The 26,062-nt window shown below is 39.2% G+C and overlaps 1 protein-coding gene across 4 annotated transcripts in view; it reads left to right on the top strand.

Annotated features, from left to right (window-relative positions):
- Nucleotides 1-26,062, top strand: part of nfia (nuclear factor I/A) — a 224,705-nt gene that overhangs the window by 37,810 nt on the left and 160,833 nt on the right. For 3 of the 4 annotated variants that reach the window (XM_063013138.1, XM_063013137.1, XM_063013136.1), the window contains exon 4: nt 11,668-12,196. In XM_063013138.1, coding sequence (XP_062869208.1) covers nt 11,668-12,196 — 529 coding nt within the window. Of the gene's footprint in view, nt 1-6,870; nt 7,724-11,667; nt 12,197-26,062 lie in introns of those variants that run through there. The other variant, XM_063013140.1, reaches the window with a different exon arrangement.

Genomic DNA, 26,062 nt, shown 5'->3' with positions numbered 1-26,062 from the left:
TAATGATAATAATATTATTATTATTTGAATGCTATTCTGCAAATTAGCATTTCTTTTATGGATTCCATAGAAACATTTATTTTGGATCATTGATTGTCAGTGATTTTTTATTATAGCAACATTATAAAAACGAGTACATTTACTTACCAGTTTAAAAACATCACCCATGGTTCACTAGGACCAGTTTAAATATTTACTACAGTATATAACCTCCTGTATTGTGTGTAACGTGTATTTGTTAACAGTTCAATAGGCTTCATAACTGGTGGCTTCCATACAGCAAAATACATCCTGGTGACCTGGGTTTGATAAATTGGTGCCCTTTGAATATTCAGTGTATATTTTGCTTCTTGTCTCAGAGTGAACGAGACCCTGACCAGGATAAAGCTGTTGGCAAAAATGAATGAACAAACGAACTTCATGTGTATTGTCGCACACCGGTTTTGTATGAATTGAAATGTGTAATGTGTGATTATGGCCGCTAGAGGGAGGCTGTGCCTGCGCTTCAATACAGTCGGGAATTGATGATCACAACGCGACTGATCATTATGGAAGGTGTCACAATAATAATAATAATAATAATAGTAATTAATCATTTTCATATTCATAGTATTTATTTTTTGAGAAACTAATTATTTGGTTTTATTTGTTAATTTTAGATTAAATTATTTATTGTTTTATAATTTCGTGTATACAAGTTTTCGAGTTCTGCTAATTTAAAACATATTTTTATAATAATATTTTATTACATGCGTCCACTTTCATCCTCGACTCCCCTGGTCTGCATGTCCTAGATGGTTGGAGGTTCTTGGGGGTTTTAGGGCAAGTTTAAACCCGAGGATTAAAAGCGAGCACATCCCTACTTTATATACTTTAAATGGTTTTAGTCAGAAACAAGACGGTTTTATTAAATCTTCTTGTTAGTTTTTAACTGTATAATCAGATCATTATGTGTAGTTATTTATTTTTTCATTATATGAAGACATGATCTCTGTTAGGATGTTTTAATCACGCATCACGAATGCTGTTTGCGTCTTAATTGGATTAATATTGGAATATCGGTGCGCATGGAATCGAAGTTAATGTGTTTTCTTCATTTTATGATTTTATTACACCAGTGATTTCTTATTTATTAAAATTAATTCTAAATATAAAAAGCTCTGGAGAAAAAGAGACAGACTTCTGTTTGCACTGAAGCTTTTATGAAGTGTGGCAAAGTCCCAACAGCACTATACTAATCTATTTCTAACAATTCATCTATGCAGTAATAATGTACCAGCTATTATTTATTATTATTCAAAAATAATGCACTTCAACACAGACTTATTGTTATTGAGATTTGAGTCGTTAAAACTTTGATCTATTTAAGTATCATGCTGTTGCAGCACACGAATCTAAAATTGCATAGAAATGCGTCCACGCTTGAATGATTTGCACATTTTGACTGTTTCATTCATGATCGTTTGGTGAGTGTTTCTGATTCCTGAATGTAAACTGAACTGAACAGGGTGTTTGGGAAGTTTAGCCATGCAGCATGCTCACGGTCTCTCTCTCTCTCTCTCTCTCTCTCTCTCTCTCTGTCACACACACACACACACACACACACAGAGATATAAAGCAGATATCATTACGCTAAGCAGCAGCTCTATGTGTAAGTCTTATATGACAAAACTACATCATAATGTAAACATCTAAACAAGAATGGATCACCACCTTCCCTCTATAAAGTTGGTTAGTATGTACCTTACCTTTCCTCCCCAGTAGACGGAGTGAAAACTCCACCCAAGTTCCCTTTTCAGTGCTTTTACTCCGCGACCCTGACGCTCAAACATCCAGCGCGTTTTAAACCGAATTAACGGAGCGATTGTGCGGCTCTGTGCTGCACATCAGACTTTACAGGCTTCTCTCCCCGGCCGTGCCAGCCTGCCTCCAAAAAAGCCTTGGCACAAACACACACTTGGCGCGTAAGCCTGGATCTCCGTATAGAACTTGGCAGAAAAGACTTAAAATCACAAAGCTTTGCTTTTTTATTCATCATAAGAGACCAAACAGCCGCACGTAGAGCCAGTGATATTATTTACAGTTCTGATTCTGTCAAAGTTAAAGAAAAATCCGTGGTGCATAATTGGTCAGTGGTTTTAACCAGGCCTTCTATCTCACTGTAATTACTGTTTATAATGTTCTGTTTGTAATTCACCAGATGATGCGTTTGTTCTTATATTTTACATGTATTTATTTTTAGTAACTGATGCCACCCAAAAGCAAACACCCTGCACAGGGTATCATACACTCACTGGCCAAATGTACAACATTACACTGGTTTCAACCATAAGCATGAATCATATAGTCCAAGCAGCTGCTCTTAGTTCAGGATGCTTATTTTTAAAATATAAATGTGGTGTAATAAAATATTCCCTTCTGTAATTTTATGGTTTCTTGGTAATATTCTCAGATTATTCCAAATTTGCGGTCACTCACTATGAACCCCTCTGACATCATCTGACCTTTACTGGTGCTGTTCGGTCAACCAGTGCTGAAATGTAACGTATGATTGATGTAAAAACGACTAACCTTGATTCTTAAATACAAATAACAAGCGTGCACAATGAGCCCTCAGTTCAGCCGGTAAAGGCGGCTTTGTCTGTTAAAGAGATGACTTGAATGCTAATCTGATTTTGGCGTATAAAGAGCCCACGTAGGAGGCCTGTCCTTTGTTAAATTTGAGAAGAACCTAAAACGATTAGGATTAAACTCTGGGCTTTGTATTGATTCAGGGTTTCAAATAAATCTGATGTAGAATGCAAACTTTTTTATAAATCCTGACGTTTCGGTGAGCTGAGTATTGGGTGCTGCACCAGAATTTTTTAAAAGCCACATTTATTATTAAAGTAGGCTGCAGTTACTTGCAGTTGACACTTGTATTGACTGCTATTTAATTTACATACATCAAATTTATAATTGCAATTGACTTCTTGTCCACATGTATATACTTTAAGAATCACGTAATAGAGAGATGTATGTATACGGAAGGACTTGTGTCTGACAAGATTAGACTATTGAAAACAGATGGCTCATCCTACAGTAAAGTGACAGGCTGACTGAATTCGATTTTATCTCATAATTAGTTCATAAAATTGTCATTTATGGACAAACACTTTAAAACGATTGAAATCAATTATTGTAGTTAAAAGAGTTTAGAAATTTTAATGTAAATGTGAAATCCTCATTGATAGTAAAACGATGTATAATTTGAGAAAATATAGAACATAGCACTTCACAAAAAATGATATCCAACTGCAAAGGCCCCAAAGGTTTACACCGTCTCCCAAAAGACCTCGGGTCAAAATACCCAATGTAGAACGCACTGTGTTGAATGTGTTCATTGATCCCGCTGGACTTCAACAATGCAGAATTTTGTTGTGTGCAGGATTTTGACTGTAGGCTCACTAAATCGATCGCCATTTCCATTGTTCCCAGCATTTCCACAAGGCGTATTTCCCTAAGTTCATTCGCTTACCTACGGGTCACGGTGAATCCAGATCCTATCCCAGCAACCCTGTGTACAAATCAAGAAATTATTTTTACAATTGCAGTTTTTGACCTGTTTGTGATTATTTTCAGATGATTTTAATTCAATGTCAGGTTCCAAAATCTTATGGCAGTCATCAGTAAACTCAAGGTTTAGTAATTATTGACTAATCAAAAAGGTTTATGTAGAAGGACTTTATCAAAAATCAAAGCCACTTACAATTATGACTGAATATAGTTTGGGCAATTGAGGATTAAGGGCCTTGCTTAGGGGCCCCAACAAAGGGTGGCAACCTTCTGGTTATTAGTCAAGCATATTAGCTATCACTGCCCATTTTTAAAAGTTGTTTAATCAGTTAGACTGGTGACTCTACTTTTGTGATCTATATGTGTGTGTGTGTGTGTGTGTGTGTGTGAGTGAGTGAATGTGTGAATGAATGTGTATTGCACGGCGATGGATTAGTGTCCTGCCCAGAGTGCATACCCTAATCCTGCATCCAGTGTTTATAGTGGGACCCACTGTGATCATGATCAGCATGAAGCAGTATGTGAAAATTAATTGTTTGTATGATAATTGTCAGCTGCACGTTCATAACCATGGCACTGCGACAAACTAACACATTTTTTAAAAATAGACGAGATTATTGTTCTCGTATTTATGCTGCCAGTTATTGGAAGACACGTAAAAAAGAATCAACACGTCACCTGAACTGTAGAAGTGCATAAAAAACAGCAGTTCTGCTGCCAGGCTGTACAAATCAACCTGCACCTTGTTTTAACGTAAACAGTCAATTCTCAAGTTCATTTCATTTTCATGTTGTGAAAACATGCAAGAGTTATTCTCTCGTACTTGTCACTGAGTCGCACCTATTCATTTCTGTAGTTTTGTGTGCTGTGAAATATGTTGCTAGAATGTTTCTGGAATATATCCGGAATTCATTCTGATATTCCTAAAGGTCAAATCACGTTGCAGGCCTTAAATCCTATTGTATGTCTGGATCTGCACCCTATTTACCATATTGTGCAATATGTAGAAAGGTTTGCTTTATAAAAGCTTGTTTTTGCACGTATAAAGTGCTGTTTTTTTCCCCAGTATAGTGTGTTTGGTTAAATAACCTAGCTTAAAGAAATCACTACATTTGAAACACATCATGCACTAAGAAGGGTATAGTGAGTAGGGTGTAGGGAATATTTCGGACACAGCCAGTGTCACCATGGATGGCTGCTTTCGAATTCTGTGTGTAGCAAAGTCCCACTTCTGTTACTACAGGGTAGAAGACAGCAACGTTATAACATCGTATCAGACCATAAATAGTAAAAACGACTTGTTATGAAATACAGTGATAGTCAGAGCTCACGAAGATTGCTTAACCAGTAACTAAAGCCAAACTTTTCCACGTGTCCTGATCAGATAAAACATGATTCTCGTCACCGCAGCGATCTCAGGTTTGCCATCACATGGTTAATCCAGGCTGAACACTGAACTTGTGGACCTTCGGACCGCTTGCTAGGGGGCGCCCAGTTAACTTAGACCAGAAACGATCACAAATCCTGAGCAGACATCTGCTAAACACTCACTATAAAAATCTTTATATTGTTGCTTTATGTTGTCTGTCAGTAAATAAGACCTATATAAATGGCAAATTCTCGTTAAACAAACATTCACACATTTAAAAAAATGGTTTAGAATTCTTAGCCTATTAGAAATGTGATTATATCTGCTGGAACATACACAAATTATGGGGAGTTACACTTAAAAAAAGGAGTTGTGCTTAGTAGTGCATGGTGCTTGCTTAAATCAACACATTTCAAACTAAATTTACAAGTAAAAATCCAGTTTGTGGGTATTGACCTGCACATGTTCTGTATGAGCATGTTGGCTACATGTATACACAGATTACACTTTTGAGGCAGCTTCCTTGTTCTTACATTAAGAATAATATTTGGCAGTTTAACCTGACCTGATCTGATCTGATCTAATAATGTGACTTTGTCAACTTGTGGCCTGTTACACGTAAAATGCAGCCACATTTTTATACATTCGTGCAGCCAGTCAGACTAACTTGTGGCTTTATTTGCAACCCTGTAAAGATTTAATGGTTTTATTGATTGAAGTATTTGTTAATATAAAAAAATGGACTGAAGTCTAACAGCAAAGTTTTGATGAAATTGTGCCACAAAATATAAAGAGGAATTGGATCGAGGGGGAAATATGAGTGTTTTAGTAAGCATAACTATGCAAAAAAGTAAACTAAAAATAAGAACTTATCGAGCCTGTTTAACAAGAAAATGGAGCAGAATTGAATGAGGTAGGATTACAGAAACAGATATTCAATCAGCTGTAAATCAGTGATACTTGACAGTATCTGATGCTATGCAAGATTTATTAGAATTTTGAAATATTGATGGTAGGTTTGTAGGTAATATACTGCATATCGATATGGCTTTTAACTGAGCTCATTTAATATATTTATATATTCACATTGTAAAAATGTATTACATCTATATACTATTATGTTTAATATTTTTAATGTAAGATCAGAAGTGGGGGTTGTAAAAAGTTCTGATTTATGATCACACATAGTGTTTATGATTGCGCAGTATACTGGTGGTGGGGGGTAATTACACTAGGGCCCAAAAATATTGGGGCCCCTGGATAGTCCTAAAAGTGATAAGTTTATACCCATGGTTTAGGAGTAGTTGTAGTTATTTAATATTATGCCTTACCAGACACCATAATAATAATAATTATTATTATTGTTATTATTATTATTATTATGTAGAAACGTATGTAAATCACACTACATGTATTTTTTAAACCTCTGATTAAACTATTAAAGTCATATCCAGATATTGTGTTGCTGACTGCACTGTAGGCTCAGTTCATATCCTGTCTCTTCCTCGTTTCCTTCCTCAGACAACACAGGGGAGTTTTATCCTTATCGCTGTCCTGTTTAAAGCCTCGTTTAACCTGACTGCGTGTTTTTTAAAGCTGTTCTTTTCATTGTATCGATTATAAAAGTAGCCAAAGTGTCGCGGTTCGCTATCGTGCATCAATCAGAACGCGTGAATAAAACCGCGCATAACGAGCGCCAGCGTGTAAAGACGCGCAAAATTAGAACAGAAAAGCGCAAAATTAGACTATTAGTTATAAACAAAATCAAGTTCTGGGAAAGTCGTGGTTTTTTTGTGAAGTGTTTCTGGGGTTGAATCGGGAGGATTGAAGCTGGCTGCTCGGCTGGGCTGTCCCGCGGTGGGAGTCTCCGGTGCGGAGGGCGCTGTGTGCTGATGGATGAAGGAGCGGAGAGTTTCTCCTGTGGGCAAAAGTGAAGTGCGAGCTCGGTGCGGGACCGCAACGCTCCTCCGTTTCTCCGCGTCTCCGATCCATACGCATCCGCACTGGCACCGGCAGCACCGGGACTTTGTTGTTTTAACAGTGTAACAGGATCGTGCGGCTGATTTGAGCTCTTAAACAACGTGCTTATCTTGTGCTTGGAGGATCTTTGAGTAGTGCGAGCTCGGTTAACCTCTCTTGGTCGGTACGTCTCCGGCGGGGCGGATCGGAGCGGTGCGCGTTTATCCGCAAACGCGTGTCAATTCCTGCAGACCTGTGCGAATGCGATGCGTCTGTCTGAGCCGTGCAGGTTTAGTGCGTTTTTGAGGAAGGATTCCTTGCGCCGATTGTAACCTCGGACTTTGTGTGTGTGTGTGTGTGTGTGTGTGTGTGTGGTTTTCCGCCTTCCATTCTCTCTCTACACGGGACACTTTACTCCCAACTAAAGCTCATTGAAAGTTACAGGATGGTTCCGGTTGCAGAGCCACGGCTTTTAACGGCTCCGGCAATCGCGCGGCTCATGAAATCGAGGCGGGGTTCGCAGTCGCAGCAGTCGGAAATGTAAAAGCAAAGCGTCAAGCCGCCTTATTTCCCCCTCTCTCTTTTTTCTGTCTTTTTACTTTCTCATAGGCAACAGTATACACGGGCACACACAGGCGGGCACAAGCGGACGCCGCGACACTGACACACGCACTTTTACGCACACACTCACACACACACACACACACACACACACACACACACACACACACACATCAACACGTATCCTGCACATAAACACGCCGATTCGTTACAGTTAGGCTATCCATCTCACACAGATCCAGTCCACCAGATATGTATTCTCCGCTATGCCTAACTCAGGTAAGTCTGATTTCAACTTGAATGCTGTTAGGTGTGTTTGTATGTATTTAGTGTGTGCTTTCGGTGCGGGATTAACAGTGCATGGGTTTAAGTAACTTTGTACAACATTCCAGCTTTGACTGACTGACAGAACAGCTCGCACATGGCATATGGCGCCTACTTTTACCTAATATACTAATTTACAATCCAGCTCGGACAGATTGAACCTGAACAAGCACTTGTCAGACCGTTCAGGAACTTTATTGTGTGTAAGTAAACATGATAGGAATAATATTTAGAGCTGAAGGTGTGAGCTCGATCTCGCCCACACAAACTTTTGCTTTGCCCCGTGTACGATTCACCGTGCACCGTGGTTATGTAAAAGCCAGTGGACTTCGTGCTTTTTACTCTATATGGCGGATTATTCAGCATAGACTGTTCATGTATGCAGTTAAATATACACAATCAGTGCTGCATGAGTGTTTACTCTATAATCGAAGCGAATACATTGTGAAGTCGAGGGTTTACAGAAGGAATCTCGGTGCAGATCGAGCACACGCACGGTGACTTCTCCTTCAGCTCTGTGTACACAGCAGTCAAACATTAAACACAACAAGAAACGCACTTCAAATGCTCGACCATTTGGAAAGGAAACCAGCACTCTTCTATAGCTTTAATACTTCCTATCCAAATTCTGATCTGGCCCCTTTCCACTGTAGGATACAGACTGACCACTATGGTCACGCAGTAATTCCTGCCGGTTCGTGTGCTAGCTGGCAGTACCTGTCATTCGTTTTAAAGTCAATTTCATTCTGTTAATAAAATATATCTGAAGTCTGTATGTATGCAGGCATGTGTGTTAATTCTAGAATCAGATTTATTTAAAACGAGGTGACAGGACGTTCTGGTGGAAAAATTCCATGCTGAGGTATTAAAATGAAATTCATTATACAGTAATTTAATAATTAATTTATTTTGGCAATAATGAGTATGCATGCGTGTGTTAAATTCTATATGTAAATTTGGAAAGCAGATCTATTTAAAAAGGCAACACTTATGGGGAAAAATCCAAGCTGTGGTATTTTAAGTTAGTGGGGTGAATTTATTTTGCTACATGCATGATAAGGAACTCTATTTTCTTAATAAGTAATACACAATGAACATTTTAGCCCCAGATTTTAGCAATTATTAGTGTGGGAAAGGCCAAACTATTTTGTAAATGGTTGGTAAGGAAAAAAAAGAGTGATTTTTTTTCACGTACATCATTATAAAATTCCCAAAATTAAGAGGCAAGTTATGTAATGTATATTTTTGTGTACGTGTAATAATTATGCCATGTTAAATATGAGTAACCACATTTCCAGTGCAAAAAAGGAAGGAGAGAAATGAATACAATGATCCAATATGGACTGTAAAATTGTAAGTTAAACAAGGCAGTTTGATCCATATTTCCAGAAATGTGTATTTTGTAATATATTTGGCGTCTGTTCTAATTGGTATAAATCTGTATCTTCCATATTGATTTATTGATTTCAAAATTGGGCTTCGATTTAAGCTTGGATGGCAATCGATTCTTATTTTTATTAATTTATTGCCTATCTGACGTGTACTCATAAATATCAGTGCTTACAGTTATTAAATACACCAACAATAATTATTGATAAAAATGCTTAAATGCTTAAAATGTATTTACTTTATTGTAATGAATTAATTGGTCATATTTTAATGTTTTTTTAATGGTTTAAAATTGTTTTTTTGCACCAGCATTAAACTAAGAAGAAGCTTTTGTATCAGTTATGTGCTCGGAGGAGAAAAGACATCCAGCACCATCGATATGTAGCAGCTTGAAGACATTAATCATCATTTTTTATTTTATAGGCTTAAGTTGTCCTGATCGAGTCACACATCTATACATAGGGAAAATAATATTATTAAATAGTAATATTATTAAAACACGTATGAGCTCTTCTATGAGTTTTGAAAGGGACCTGTGTGTGTAGCTTTAAGCTGATGGTCCTGCCTTTGGACAGCTCAGTTTACTTCAGGAGTTTAGGGTGAAAAAAATCAGACCTCCTCAGTCGATATCGGCCTGGCGTGTGAAGCGTCAGCGTGTGTGAGTGTGAGGAACCAAGTGCTGGCTGGGTTAAGGCTTCCTCTCACCCCTGTATAAGACACCTTCACTATATAACATTTTACCCCAAACCGCTTTACTTTCATGGGGAGACTTGCAACAAAAGGGCAAAGCGAGCCCCTTCGACTCCCTCGTAATTAGGTCTGTGTGATGTGGAATGGTAGCAGTGTTGCTACACCACAGGATCACCATTATTCCTCTTTTAAATGACAGTTTGTGTGGGTTTGTAAAGAGACACCTGCTATTTGAAGAAGCCGCCAACCATGTTGTCGCCAACCATGTACTATATAACTTTGTTAACTGTAGTTTTTATTGTATAGATCATGTCTGCAATTTGGACGAAATTTTCTTCTTGTATAAATGTTGCCATAGACTTGTTTTGTTACAGAATTTAAATAAAACATATTTGCACATAATAGACAAATTAATGAATAAAATACATATATGAATGATCCATATGACTCAAAAATACTATACCTATACCACATATATAATTATATGCGAGCATCAGCATTTTAAAGATATCGGATAATAAATAAATGCTTTTCTTGTTTAAAAAATAGATCAAATCAAAAATATTAAAAATGTGAATTATTTTACTTCATTTCGTGACGGGCACTGTTTGCTTACTTTGCTCACTCGCTGACAAGCCATTTCTGCTCACTGTGAGTTTTGGGGCACTTAATGCACCCGTTCCTGCTTGTAGAAATTCTCTTTTGCAAACAGACAGGCTGCCAGTAATCTTTGTATTTTGAGTTCTTTATAAAAACCTCTGTTTAGTATTGGTTCATATTTAATTAGATTTAAGCTGGGAATTAAAAGAACAGCTATTTATTTATGAAATGTGTGGTTTATCAGGGCTGAAAATATAAAGAAATGTTAGAAATGGAAAAAGCATACCAGTCACTGAACTAACATAGTAATGATTTAACAATTGCAGTGGTTTACTGTATATGAAGAGGCACAAATATAATACAGTCCTAGTATCGTCTCTGCAGAATTGAATACAGGTCGATTATATGCATACGATCCAAACAGTGCAAGGGAAAAAATATAAATAAAAATAATTAGGACAATGAATATGACTAACTACAAAAAACAAGTATTAAATAATGTATTTTTTTCTCTTGTGAAATTTTGTAGTATGAATTGTAATAATGGTAAAATAATTGCATTGGTAAAATGGAGCCCAAATCCCAAAATTCCTTCTTGTACACACTCCAAATCGCTCCAAAAAATCCCACATTTGGTTCAGCGTGATTAAATCACTGGTATATTATCAATGGTGTTGGAACAGCGTGTGTGTATGTGTATGTATGTACAGAACTGATAAAAATAGCCATTCCATTTTCTCTGTTCTGTTGTTTTTGTTTCTCGGGTCTGGCAGACCCCAGCAGACCCACATTCTTGCCAGAGAGCCAAGATACGGCCTAGACAGACACACACACACACACACACACTTTCTCTTTTACACACCAGCACATGTTCACAGACCCACTGTTTTCTTTCAGCTGTTGTGCTCATATGTATAAAATAATATGATTTGATGTTATGTATAATTTATAATTATATACATAATAAATACTAATTTTTGTAGTTTATTATTGTGATAATGCAGGTGGTTATAAATATTAAAGTGGTAAATACTGTATGTTTAGATAACCGAGAGACAATATTATTATAAGAAAATGTTGTTTTAATGACTGTATTTTACAAGGGATCTTTAATTATCATGCAATGTTAGTTTATCATTTTGTAAAATAATTTTTTTAGGAAACATAAGTCCATGCTTGTCTTCCCTTCCTAATGCTGATTATTTTTCTTTTGTTTACAGGATGAATTCCATCCTTTCATTGAAGCATTGCTGCCACACGTGCGAGCATTCGCCTACACTTGGTTCAACCTGCAGGCCCGCAAGCGAAAGTACTTTAAGAAGCACGAGAAGCGCATGTCCAAGGAAGAGGAGCGCGCAGTGAAGGACGAGCTGCTGAGCGAGAAGCCCGAGGTCAAGCAGAAGTGGGCGTCGCGCCTGCTGGCCAAACTACGCAAGGACATCCGGCCCGAGTTCCGGGAGGATTTCGTGCTCACCGTGACGGGGAAGAAGGCGCCCTGCTGCGTGCTCGCCAACCCAGACCAGAAGGGCAAGATGAGGAGGATCGACTGCCTGCGCCAGGCAGACAAAGTGTGGCGCCTGGACCTGGTCATGGTGATTTTATTCAAAGGTATTCCGCTCGAAAGTACTGACGGCGAGAGGCTGGTTAAATCCCCGCAGTGCTCGAACCCAGGCTTGTGTGTGCAGCCACATCACATAGGAGTTTCCGTAAAGGAGCTGGACCTCTACTTGGCCTACTTCGTACATGCAGGTAGGTGCCTTTCCTGGTGGTACGTCGCGGTCACATTTTATCCACATCTGGATTTGACATTGTTTATTTACACTGCAGCACAGGATTGTGTCGAGAGGAACGTCAGTTTTATCACTTCAGGTTTCCCTGTGAAATGTGTCCAAGCAAAACACACACAGTCTCAAACACATTCACAAAGCTTATCAGCAGCAATAAAGCGGTAAAACAGGACAAGTGTTTCATCTACCATGGCCCAGATCTTCTCCATGCTGGCACCGATTCAAACTGAAACTCCTGTAACAGATGAAATAACTTTCATCTAATAACTTTTTGATCTTAGAATCAGTGCACCAGACTTGGGTGGTGTGGCAAAATATTAGGAATGCTCTTCCTAAGAAGCTTATTTTTATCTTTTATTATAAGTACTGTCAGCGCTCCAAATGATGACCAGCATTAAAACTGATCTTTTTAAATGTAAAAAGTGCAAAGTTTACTAAAAATCGTCACAGTAAGAAAACGGTTCAGGTAAATGTAAAGAATTAGCATTAGTTTATATTGTTGAGTTTATATTTAATTAGAGACTTATTGTTAAAGCTCTGTGATGATATAAATCATGATATAAATATGATTTCATTTTAGTCCAGTTGGTTAAGCCAATGTTTTTTTCTGATGCAGATACTTCATCTGAAATTCGATTGCTAAAAATATGATGTCCTGATATTCTTTGACATTTCCAGCATACACAGTGTGCATTAAATGAGGTTAGAGTTCATTAGGGTATTTGGGTGGCGCAGTGGTAGATTACGCTAGCCCTTGGCCGCTGGGATTCAGGGTTTGAACCCCCAGCAGTGATTGACTGTGTCTGACTGGACGGGGGGTATGCTTGAGGCCCCGCAATGGATTGCCGCCCTGTCCGGGGTGTGTTACTGCATCGCGTCCAGTAATTCAAGGCAAACCTGACCCACTGCAACCCTTACCAGGGTAAAGTGGTGCCAAAACATGAAAATAAAATAAAAAATACTCAGAAAACAGAGGCAAAAAAAATAGATTTGCAGCTGTTGATACCTGATATATCCTCAAAAAGTGTATCTGGACCTAGTTTGTTCAAATAATATAAATATCATTTAGAAAACCCATGTACTGTACACATTTCTAACAAATACTGGATACTGTTTGATCGAATGTTTGAAGTGCAGAGGAATGTTTAGTTTTTCAGAAAGCTGTTTTTGTAGAATCTGACAGTAAGTGCCATCTCAGTCTAAATTAGAATTTAGTGCAAACATTTATGCACAACTTGCACCACGACATGCCAATAATCTTCTTTACAAATCCTTATGAGCCAGCACTGCAAAATATGGCTTCACTCCAACTAAGTTAACTCCTGTCATTTCAGTTTAGCCTATACATAAAGCTCTGGAATAGGGAAGGCGGGTGTTAATATCTGACGGAGAGACTGTTAATTGGCACCAGGCAGCAGGGGATCTGTCTTGTGCTGACAGCAACACAAACACAGGCTTTCAGATGGAAGGAAGGCACTTTCGTTTCATCAGACCGTCGCAGCACCTCAATTACTTTCAGTTCCTGCAGCTCACAAATTGTTGCTCCGAGTGAGTCGCCAGCTTATGTCCATTTGCGAGCAAAGAAAGATTCCACTTTTTCCCACAAACCACCACTATTTCTGTATGAACCTTAACTCTGGACGTTTTGATTGGGTGTTAAAAGTGTATACATGTTTGGTTGGTGTGGAAAGTGTAAATGTAGCTTTCTTCTGACAGCACATGAAATATAAATAGCATTTTCAACACAAATACAACTGCACTTTGATTGCTGGAACAAATACTCAGACTTAAAAAAGCGAGCGTATCTGTAAAACTCATTTGATTTACAGTTTAAATCCTCAGTTTTGATGTTCTGAAAGCCAAATCAGCAGAGATAGACTGTACATGAAGACTATGCTATGTCACTTTGTAATGCAGCCCATATCCTCTCAACACTGGCATCTATGGTCCGATGCCTACTGAAGAATCTAATCATTAATGTGTCAGAGGTGGGTGATGTGACAAAACACCCCAGTACATTAAAATATAAATGTCACAATATTTAATTTCACTGAGGTTGTGCACAAGGACATTACTTACCCTGCTTAACACCTAGAGGGAATTTAAAGTAGCTAGTCCACCTCCTGCTTGATGTGCATGGTAGAAAACTGGTACATTTAGAAGCAACCCAAAACAGATTTAGAAAGAACATAGTGAACAGCCAAGGAATGAACCCAGGTCTTAGCTTTGCAGCACCAACTCTACCAGCTGAACCACCTTGGAATGAATTAAAATAGAAGTGATTTGTAATAGTCGTAGATTTTAATTACATACCAGCTTCTTAATGGTAGTAGAGAGGACTGACATTATGCTTTGAAAAGTGTTGTAATTTATCCTTATATTTTATTACTACATTGAAATATTGTCCAGACTTTAGTGCACATATCTTACACAAGTGGTCGACTCTGGAAAATCAACTGGATGGAAAAGGGATTATTTATTTGATCTTCTGTAGACATCATGATTACTTTTGCATGAACTGCTGTCAGCTGCCTAAAATCATCTTAATGTGAATTGATCAGAGCACCAAAGGCCAGTGAAGATTTTCTTTGGTTTAAATCCACCAGCACGTTATACAGTCACTTTTTTAAATGACGCTTATTTAAAATCTCTATTCCTTCTCTTAAAAAAGACGTATCAGGCAGAGAAGAGTGAAAGGTGACGAGTGTTTTACACAGCGGAGCTCGACTACGTTTACCGCTCAGCTGCTGGTTCTCTCTCACACTTTCGGTTTGTGCGTCTCTCCCGCTTTTCTCCTGGTTTTCCCCTATCTTGAGGCACAAATACACCGATCAAGTTTCGGCTCTGTCTTGTTTAAAGCAGTGCAGTGTTGCTGTGATTAAAAGCTATTCTAAGGGTTGGTGGAGGGGGGTGCAGACCTCAAGCTCAAATGGCTTGTGTTGCTGTTTTGGGGGAATGTAATTGAGGTCAGTAATTATTTATCAATCCTCGAGCATTGCCTCACTTTGGTCAGCTAGAGCCCCAACAGTCATTATGATCAGATTATTAATGTGTGTTGTTCTACTATGACTGGGTGACCAGATGAAAGTGATGGCAGTAATAGTGATATGTTTAGTATTAATAATAAGATGAAGTTTGGTAAGTATTGTGAGTTTTATTAGGTGTCAGCTCTGTGGTTACTTCATCATCTGCATGTCCAAAAACTTTGTATTTGTTTAGTTTGGTGTACAAATAATTTATATCAGTGGTGGCTCAGAGGCTAAGGTCCTGGACTGTGATTCAAGTCCAACCAACTGCAAATTGCCACAGTTAGGCCCCTAATCCTTAATCTTGCAGGGTAATTGGCTACAATTGTAAAGTCATTTTGGATAAAGGTGTCCGTTAAATGCCATAAGTGTACATGTAAATGTAGAAACTTAAACGCTAATGTTTTGTTGGAACGTTTCTGACACCATTTCTGAGTTTACAGAACCTCTAAAAAGCAAACTGTAATGTATGTATCACTATGTTGTCATCTACTCAGGAATAACATGTCTGCTGTTAGCTGTAGGTGATTGATTTATATCATTCAGGTCTGACATTTACCCTTTTTTTGGAGTTTGGTGCCCAATAAAACACCCAAAACCTGCAGATGAAGCCCAGGTCTGAGTCTGTAACGTGTACTGTTGATCAAACCCTCCTGCTAACACACCTAGAAGAAAGTGAGACCCCTTGTTCAGCTGGACTCCCTTCAGTGTTGCTAATTTATAGCCAGCGGGAGTCAGGCTCACAGAGTATGCCACACACGGGAAAGGTCGTGGCTTAAGATGTTAGGGTCGCGACCCTATTTTAAGGCGTTTGACCTCGTAGATAAACAGCCACTCTCATTAGCAGCCAGTCAAGCACAGGTCGCTGCTTTGGTTCTGGTTTGCACTTTGACCTCTAGTTAAAACAGGTGGTATTGTTGGGAATGGAGTGCAGCCCTGTTTGAAATCATGTAACAGGGAGCTCATACAGCCACGCAGACGTCGGCTTAACCCGCTGCCGAGACTAGTTCCTTTATTGTTTTAAGAGGCTGGTTTACTGAGCCTGCTCGTGTTTGAATGTTTAAATCTTTTGTTTGCTCAGATTAGCAGCTGGATTGTGTTAGTTTGAACACATAGCTCAAAATCAGAGCTTGAAAAAGGATTTCCAGGATTTCCTAAATTGTAAAGATTGAGTGTCACAAATAATATTACAAACAATGAATTATAATTAGACAACACTATGCTATTGTGCACTGCTTGTGAAAGGTGAGTCAAAAAAGGAACATCTGTACTTTTGCTCATAACTCTTTTTCAAAACTTTTTCACTGCTGGACACAACAATAAGGTTTTATTTAAAATTTTACTTATTTAAAATATTTCCTTCTAATAGCAGCAGATGACAATATTGTAACATGAGATAAAATGATTTTTTATCACAGAGGACAGAATTTGAATTTTTTACTTGTATCTGCTCAAAAGGTTATAAACTGTGTGAGTAACCTGCCTAATATTCAGGAAAAAAAGGGAAAAAAATTGGACTTAAAAATTTGCTGTGTAAGATCTGTGAAACTTGTAGCTTCAAAAGATGAAAGCAAAGCGGCTGATCAATATAAGCCGAGAACTGGTGCTCAGCCAAGAGACCCACGTCAAATTTGTAGGGAAACTGGATTTAGCCAATCATCTGAATTATTCAACATGATCCGGTGCTGCAACAGTGACAGAATTTAATCAAATTGATCAACATTTGTGGTTATGAGTCATGAACAAATGTACAGAGGTGCCTGGTGTTTTTTATTCAGTGTATAATAGAAACCATCTGCTTTAACACCGCGTTTGTCCCGGATTACCTCTCTGCTTTAAACTTCAGTAAATGTTTACACATGTTTATAAACGTCTCTCAGCAGCGCGTGGAAAAATGATACCGTTTCTCTTGTTTTTTGAACAACATTTTCATCCGATTGGTTTCTTGTTTTCAGCCGTACTAACACAATGTCAGGATACTGCTGATCTGGAACGATAAGACGGCTCAGTGTGTGTACATTTACAGCGAGGCTGGTAGATATTTATATTGCTCTTACCTCGTCTGACCCGGGACTAGTTGCGATGAACTGTTCGCACGGTGAATGATTGCAAAGCCGGCTGACCCACTTACCTCTGAGCTCTTAAAGAGATTTGCAGCGTGAGATTTACTTTCTAAACTAGTTAACTTTGATGATCATCCTTTGAAGATCATCAGGTTCAAGTTCTATCTACTGTGTACGGTACAGTACAGCTACAACCGTTAGATCATCACTGAGGGAGAGTAAAAACTTGGTGATGGTTGGGCTGGAACATATGACAAAGTGATATTAAAATCTTGTATCTGCGAGAGAAGCGTGTCTAAGAGAACTGTGCATATTGTCAGGACTTTTCTTCGAATTGTTACACGTTTGCTGGAACATAAAGCCAGTCTTCACCTTATTTCCATTTGCAGCTCATTAAATGTCACTGCGTAGATTCACAAACTTGTATAACGGTGAAAGTTGTTCAGTCTGCAGTAATTAAATACTTTGTGGCATTCAATTAAGGAGACAAAATATGAGATCCAGGCACTCTGGTAGTGCAGCAGTAAACTGCTTGTGCCCTCTGCCGCTGTACTATCATCCAGTCGGGCATCTACATACAGGCATGATTGGCCGAATCTGAAGGTGGATGGCCGAGGCCAAGTGATGGATCGGCTTCCTGTCCAGGATGTGTTACTGCACTGCTCCAAGTGACACCGGAAAACCAGACACACTGCAACCCTGACCAGGATAAAGGATAAAGAGCTGGTAAAACATAATAATAATAAACATAAAAAAATTCCATCCCTATTACCTAGAAAGCATGGCCATCGCTCCCAGCTAGAAAACCTCCTTTCTCCTTCTCACTCTACAGGAGTTCTGACAGTTAAGGGCCTTCCCCTAACTGTTGCCTCCAAGTCAAAGAGGTATTAGTAAGCAAATCATAAAAAGCAACCATAAAAATAAAGACAAGAAATATATATTTTGGCCGCTCAGGTGGCGCAGCGGTAAAAACACGCGCCGGAACCAGAGCTGGATCTCGAATACATCGTATCGAATCTCAGCTCTGCCTGCCGGCTGAGGCTGAGCGGCCACATGAACAACGATTGGCCTGTTGTTCAGATATGGGCGGGACTAAGCCGAATGGGGTCTCTCTCTCTCATGACTGGTGCAATTACGACCTCCGCTGGCTGATTGATGGCGCCTGCAGAGAGACGGGAATAGAGTGCTCTCAGGGTGTGTCTCTCCGCACACAACGCTGATCTGCACTGCACTCGTCAAGTGTAGGTGATAAAATGCATACGGCTGCTGCCCACGTGTCGGAGGGGGCGTGGGTCAGCGACGTACTCCTCAATCAGAGCAGGGATCGGCATTGGTGGAGAGGAAGCATGACGCAATCGGGCAATCGGACGCGCTAAAAGGGAGAAAAAGGGGAGAAAATGCATTAAAAAAATAATAATAAAAAAAGAAATATATATTTTTACAGTAAATAGAAATATTACTGGTGCTTATAAGACATAAATGCGTCCCCATTTTTCTAATGGAAATTTTCTCGTACATTGTAAGGATCCCAGTTAATAAATGACATTACCCTGAGCTTATATAAACCATCATATTGTTGTTACTCTTGTTTTATAAGTAACCAGGTCCATCAGTTCCTCCGGCCTGTACAGAGCTGCAGTCGTTTTGTGTTTCCCTTTCTCCTCACAGGCGGAGGAATAACAATAATTTGGATCTATTTAAGGCTATTGTGGGATGAACCACAGTCTTTGTTGTGGTTACTTCAGTACACATTGTGGGTAGAGACCCCCTGCCCTCGCTCCACTCCGCTCACTTCTCTCATTCTCTTCTTCTGACGTGCCACCAGTCAGCATGGTTACTAAAAATCTACCATGCCATCTCGCTCGCTTTTTACACACACACACACACACACACACTCACCCATAACCATTCATTACAGATGAGCTCGGCCCATTCATAAAAATAAATCTGAGGTGAACTCGGAAAGAGACGCAGCTCACTAAGTGCTCTGTTCACATGCTGCCTGGCACATGCCCACCGGCCACAGCAATCAAACCATGGGATTCAGCACTATAGCTTCTGTATATATCTCTACTATATCACTAGAGAAACACTCTGCTTTTGCTTCAACATGTCTTGATTAAACAAAGCAGAAACGGGTTTCAGTTCAGCGCGGAAGGGGGGGGGGGGGAATTGCAGTGCAATTCGTTGCACTGCATTTACACAGTGCAACGAAATGCAACATTTCGTTGCACTGTGTAAGCCTTCGCTGGGAGAACTTCTCATAAGCCTGATTGCTGGGAGAATTCATGTAATCTGCTTAATGTGTTTTCTCAGGAGCGATCTCGCTCTGCAGATTCAGACCACATTCCCTGGCTCCGGCCTGAGCGTTATACGTCAACCATCACAAGAGGAAAAAACTGCTGAGGTTGTGTCGTATCATTTTCAGGCCACTTCTCTGATCACACACACACACACACTCACACACACACTCACACACACACATACACACACACACACACTCACTCACACACACTCACTCACACACACACTCACACACACTCACACTCACACACACACTCACACACACACACTCGCACACACACATACACACACACACACACTCACACACACACTCACACACACTCACTCACACACACACTCACACACACTCACACTCACACACACACTCACACACACACTCACACACACTCACACACACACACTCAACACACACTCACACACACACATACACACACACACTCACACACACTCACACACACTCACACTCACACATACACACACACACTCACACACACACTCACACACACACTCACACACATTCACTCACACACACACACTCAACACACACACACACACACTCATGCTTTCTTCATTCGTTTCTGTCTTTCTTTTATTTCTTTTACATTATTTTACATCCTTGCTTGTACTATCCTGTCTGTCTTTCTTTCTGTCTTTCTTCCTTCTTTCTTACTTTCTGTCTTTATTTATTTATTTATTTATTTCTGTCTTTCTCTTTCTTTCTATCTTTCTTTATTTATGTCTGTCTGTCTTTCGGTCTTTCTTTCTTTTTGTCTTTCTTTCTTTATTTCTTTCTGTCTTTCGGTCTTTCTTTATTTCTTTCTGTCTTTATTTAGTTCTGTTTTTATTTCTTTCTTTATTTCTTTCTTTATTTCTTAATTTATTTCTGTGTTTATTTATTTCTGTTTTTATTTCTTTATTTCTCTGTCTGTCTGTCTGTGTGTCTATCTGTCTGTCTGTCTGTCTTTCTTTCTTTCTTTCTTTCTGTCTTTATTTATTTCTGTTTTTATTTCTTTATTTCTCTTTCCTTCTGTCTGTCTGTCTTCCTTCCTTCCTTCCTCCCTCCCTCCTTGCTTGCTCATTTTTACATGACATACATGTACATCACATGAAGTATCTTTCCTCTTATTGGTATCAGTATTAGTTTCAGTTAATACTCTGAGCTTTAATTAAAAACAATAAGAACCGGGATACATGAGTCAGTATCCAGCTCTGTAGCGTAAGAAGAAAAGTGTGTACCTGCATGGTGAGTTTCTCTGCCGTCCCCCTGTGCGCTACACTTTTGCTAATTAGATCTGTATTATCTCCTCAGTCGCCTCACTACACCAACAGTGTGAAAGAAATAGGGCCGCACTGTGAGATCACGGGGGCCGGAATAACAACATTCTTTCTATTTTTAACTTCTTTACTTATTATTAAATTATGTTTTATAAAGGGTTTAATTATAATAACATCTAAGGTCGTACTGATTGTGCTTTTTAAATTCTGATTCCATGAATAAAAGCTTCCATGAATAAAAGTGACACCTACATTTACAGTACTGTACAGTAATGAAGCTGAATCACTGTAAGAAAGTGATGCAATATGTTAAAGATGTGATGGGGGCTGTTTACCTACAGTTTGTTTCCTGTTAAAACTATAAAATATGTTGGTGGATCAGATTGGAAGATATGTTAAATTTAATCTTATATGGATCAGTAACTTTAGTATCCAGTATCACATTTACATTTACATTTACATTTACATTTTCAGCATTTAGCAGATGCTTTTATCCAAAGCGACTTACACAGTGAGCTGACACAGTTACACAGTATTAGCTCAGATTTTGATACCTACTGTTCAGTCTGGACCTCAGTGTTAATATCACATTATTATTATTAGATATTATTAACTTGTTTGACCTTTTACAGGTTGTCTGTACAGTCTTATGCAAATTTTTGAAAACTTCTGGTCATATTCTGGTCAATTGTTTGCTGATTTCTATGTGAAAAAGTGCAAATTTTTCCGAGCACCAAATATTTTCACATTTTAATGCAAAATTGCTGTTTGTTTGCTTAATCAGAAATCAGAAAATAAAACAAAATATTGCAGGTGCAAAATAGCACATATTTCAGTTTGTCTTCTCTGAAGGATGTGACTTTTGTATTAGAAAATCAACAGAACGTGGAATTTGATCAGGGGTGTCCAGGGGTGTGCATATTTGGCAAGTGCATGAGAGACTTTCTAACAGCTCAGACTGTTCTAGTCGCTGCGACCAGACACGTCTTCCATTTTAGAACAGCAGCTCAGGCTAACTTGTGAGAATGGGGTCTTTGTGCACACATGCCATTCAACAAGAGTCCCATTGTCTTAAGCCCTGCTGCAAGCAAGAGATGCACTGATGCGCCTTTATTGTAAGAAACTTTTATTGTACTTGAGCTTGATGAGGACTTGATGGGGAAATTTATTTATATAGATCGTGCACAGCTGAAGTGGCCTAATCAGAAAAAGACTTTACAACTCACCACAAAGCATATTAAAAAATAAGTGAGAATCTTCTGTCTTTATTTTATGATTTAATACGAATATAATTAAAAACAGGGATTAAAATTATCATGTTAACATGAAAATGAAGTGCTAAGATGAAAATAAAACACAAATAATGAACATGTGTACACTGAGTCATGGCAAATTACTAAACCAACTAACCCACTACCACTGGGATCCAGGGTTCAAATCCATAGCGGTGCTATCGACCGATCAGGCGTCTACATACAGACATGATTGGCTATGTCTGGGAAGAAGGGAAATTGGCATCCTGTCCGGGGTGTGTTACTGCATAGCATCCAGTGATTGCTAGGGAGCTGGACCTACCGCAACCCTGACCAGAATAAAGCAGTGGCCAAACATGACAATATATATATATTTCAGGTTGCTATTGTAAAAATGATTAACATAACTGTAATAAGTCAAAACAACAGTAAACAATCAGTCTGGCAGTCTTAAATCAATAAATAAATCAATGCATTTATAAACAACAATCAGATGCCATTACATTTTAGATGATAGAGCTCTGATCTGATTCTATGACAGCAGGACAGATTTCCGGTGCATGTCCGGTGTGAATAAAAGCGTCACACTGCCTTCTGATCCCGACTCATCCACCCTCTCGACTCTCTCCGCTGACTCAGTTGAGTCCTTGAACTCTATGTACTATGTGTCCCAAGAGTCAGTGGAAAGGGAGAGGGGCACATGGCACCGCTGTCAACATCAGCGACCAATCAGGTTCCCTTCCTGTGCTCCACATAACCACAATATTAGGTGTACTCACCTGTGGATCATTAGCTTGTATTCTGTTAGGTATATGTATCTCATGACTTCTGTTTCTGTATCACATGACTTCTGATCTTGGATTCCCCCCGTTATGTTTATTTGTATTATTGCTTATCGGTGTATCGACTCTTTGCCCGGTGTTGCAACTGTTCTCTTGGATCCTCTCATCGCTGCTTCCATGATGTCTGATTATTCAGTCTGGTTTCAGGACAGAAAGGTGAACGTGCAGACAAGGGCAAAGATAAAAACTGAACCTAAACAAGACTTTCCTTCTGTCCAGCCTGGCACTGACGCTCAGATTAAAATCGACTTCTGTTTTGCTGTGTGATGTTTCACTGGATTGATCTGTAGCCCAACACTTACATCACTTCCTGTCCTCTGTAATATCACTGTGAATTCATGTGTGGTGCTGCTGCCTCGTTGTTCAGTGACGTTTGCTTAGATTAGTCCGCGTAGATTTCAGCTATGACGTCCCACTATAATGACCTATTACAGTCCACTCTGATTATTAGTCCTCGTATGTTACACGGCTCTTCCCGTGCATGAGCCCGGCAATCAGGGCACGGGGCGGCGTTGTGTGGAAGAGCCGTCTCACACTGGTGTATAAAAGAGCACAGACATGAAACGGGACAGCTGTGGCAGTCTGCAGAGGAAAGTTGCTACAGATGGTGAAAGAAGGAACAAATAAACTACCGTCTGGCTGGTGAAATATAAAAGAAAGAGCGATCGGGCATCGAACGAGACCTTCTTCTCACTTTCACTGTCCGTGTCTGTGTGGATGTCTGAGTGTGATTAGTCCTATAATAAGGAATATGTTGCCTCGTTTGCTTTGCTGTCCTCGGACCCTTTGTGCCCATCTGCTCCTCAGTTCTGAACAGATTTATTTCCCGCTGCTGTAAATGATGCTTATTTTTCGTAGATCTCTGCAATTTAATTAAGTTTCACAACCTCTGTGTTGGCATCAGCAATGCTGTCATATTTTTATCGGGTATTAAAATAGATTGCTCTTGTTGACTCATTATGTGTGTATCGGACTACAACATTGACACTGATTTATTAAGACTCCTAATAAAAAGTGCTAATTTTAGTGTGCACTTAAATACGTAGCCAGTAAAGAATGGACAGAAGTATTGGGACACCTTTTCTAAGAACTCAATACATGTGTTTCAGTATGACAGCCACTAACAGGTGTAATAAATCAATTATATAAAAGAAATTATAAGCTTCCAACTTTGCAGCAACAGTGTAGGGAAGGCTGTTTTCTGTCTTGTGTCCAGTGTTTCCTGTGAAAAAGAACAAATTAATTCATTTATAAATTAATATATTTTATATACAATGAAAAGGCAATCAATAGAAATGAAATGAAAGTTTGTATTATAGGGTTTTAAATGTAGGTACTATCAGGCGCCCAGGTGACGCAGCGGGATATTCCGCTAGCACACCAGCATCGAGTTTCTGAACTCCTCGGTTCGAAACTCAGTGTTGCCACCGGTCTGCTGGGCGCCATCTGGCGGGCATAATTGGCAGTGCCTGCAGCAGATACTAATTGGCCACCGTATCTGCAGGAAGAGGAGGGCTGTGCACGTGCCGGAAGAGGCGTGTACAGCGACGTGCTCTCCTCGGATGCAATCAGGTATCTCTCAGCAGCGGAAGACAAAATTGAGTGTGTTAAATCAGGAGGAAAATGGGGAGAAAATGCATAAAAAATGTAGGTACTATCTATTGTTGTGCGAATGCCCTTTTGTTGTATTAATCTACAACAATTGTAGACATCTGGATAGTTTGACCCCTTGTATTTTGCATCATTACATAAAATAATCTTACATTACTGCACGTACTGTATTTATTAGGGCTAATTAGTATATTTTAAATATAAAAAACTAAATTTTAGGTTTTATCATGCAAACCTTCAGTAGTTCAGGCCCTGTGCACAAAGTTTTCGTAGCACTATCCGGGGCCAGACGTTTCTTCTGTCGCCTTTACAAAGCAGCTTAGCTCTTTTAAACGGTATTCACTTAGCCCGCTGCATTTGAGCGTTCGCTTCCTGTTACTCGGGTAACCCTTTCTGCAACTGAGCAATGAGGGGGGCGACCTGTTCCTCTTTGTGAAGTCTGGGGGGTATATTCGCATCTCAGCAAGAAAACTTTTAGATCCCATTGTCCTGCGTATCAAGCCGTGGAATATATCAGTGGTATCCGACTGCAGCGGTTACGCAGTGAGCTAAGTGAGACGCAGTCTGGATTTAATTAAGCCGCCGTTCATTTCCACGCTGGTGAGAGAGTCGAGATTGCAGCGGCCATGTACGTATGTTCTCAAACTATCCAACCTTTCTGGACTCTCTCCAGACGGTGGACACTACACGCATGGATCTGATAGTAAACTGTTTGCTCTTTGAACAAGGTGACCCGTCAGCTCTGTTCATTTCTTTTGTTTTCTCCGTGTTTATTTATTTTTTGTCAGATGTTGTTTTTAATCATTAAAATGGACGAGCGCGCCGGTGGGGTTGCAGGATAAGTGTGGAACTGACTTTAAATTATTAAGCTATTCATCCTCAGCGATGCTCCCAGCCTCTTCATCTGTCTGAGTTGGATAGATATGGAGGCCAGGCCAATACGCAAGCTCCAGCAATGCCGTCTTTACCCTGTTTACTTTATCAGCAAACACAATTTAAGATTAAGAGATCAATGCGTGATCACCTGCTGATGCACATAGAAGTTACATTTACATTTACATTGAGGATGTCAGTGAATTCTGGATCACAGTAACCACATAATTGCAGACGTCTTCGCACAAAGCACAACTAAACAAGGACTATCATATAAAACATTACTGTATATTTCAGCTCTTACTTAAACAGACACAATTATTACCATAATCCCAAAACCCTAAAACAAAAGAGAAACTGATGTAATAATCTCATGTACATTCTGCTGTGGGATCAGTTCTTCTCTTGTGTGAGAAATAAAAGAACTCTCCAGTCTTGTTCTCTTTACTTAAGTTTATTGGTGTTTTTGGTGTTTTCTTTATATTTTGTAAAATTCTATATTAAAATGGCCTCAAAGAAGGTGCAGAGGAAGTGCAGTGGTGAGAAAATGAACAAATCTATTACTATTCGTTGTTGTATAA

The sequence above is a fragment of the Trichomycterus rosablanca genome, chromosome 17 (assembly GCF_030014385.1).
Source record: "Trichomycterus rosablanca isolate fTriRos1 chromosome 17, fTriRos1.hap1, whole genome shotgun sequence".
Classification (NCBI taxonomy): domain Eukaryota; kingdom Metazoa; phylum Chordata; class Actinopteri; order Siluriformes; family Trichomycteridae; genus Trichomycterus; species Trichomycterus rosablanca.
This window is presented reverse-complemented; position numbering and strand designations above follow the sequence as displayed.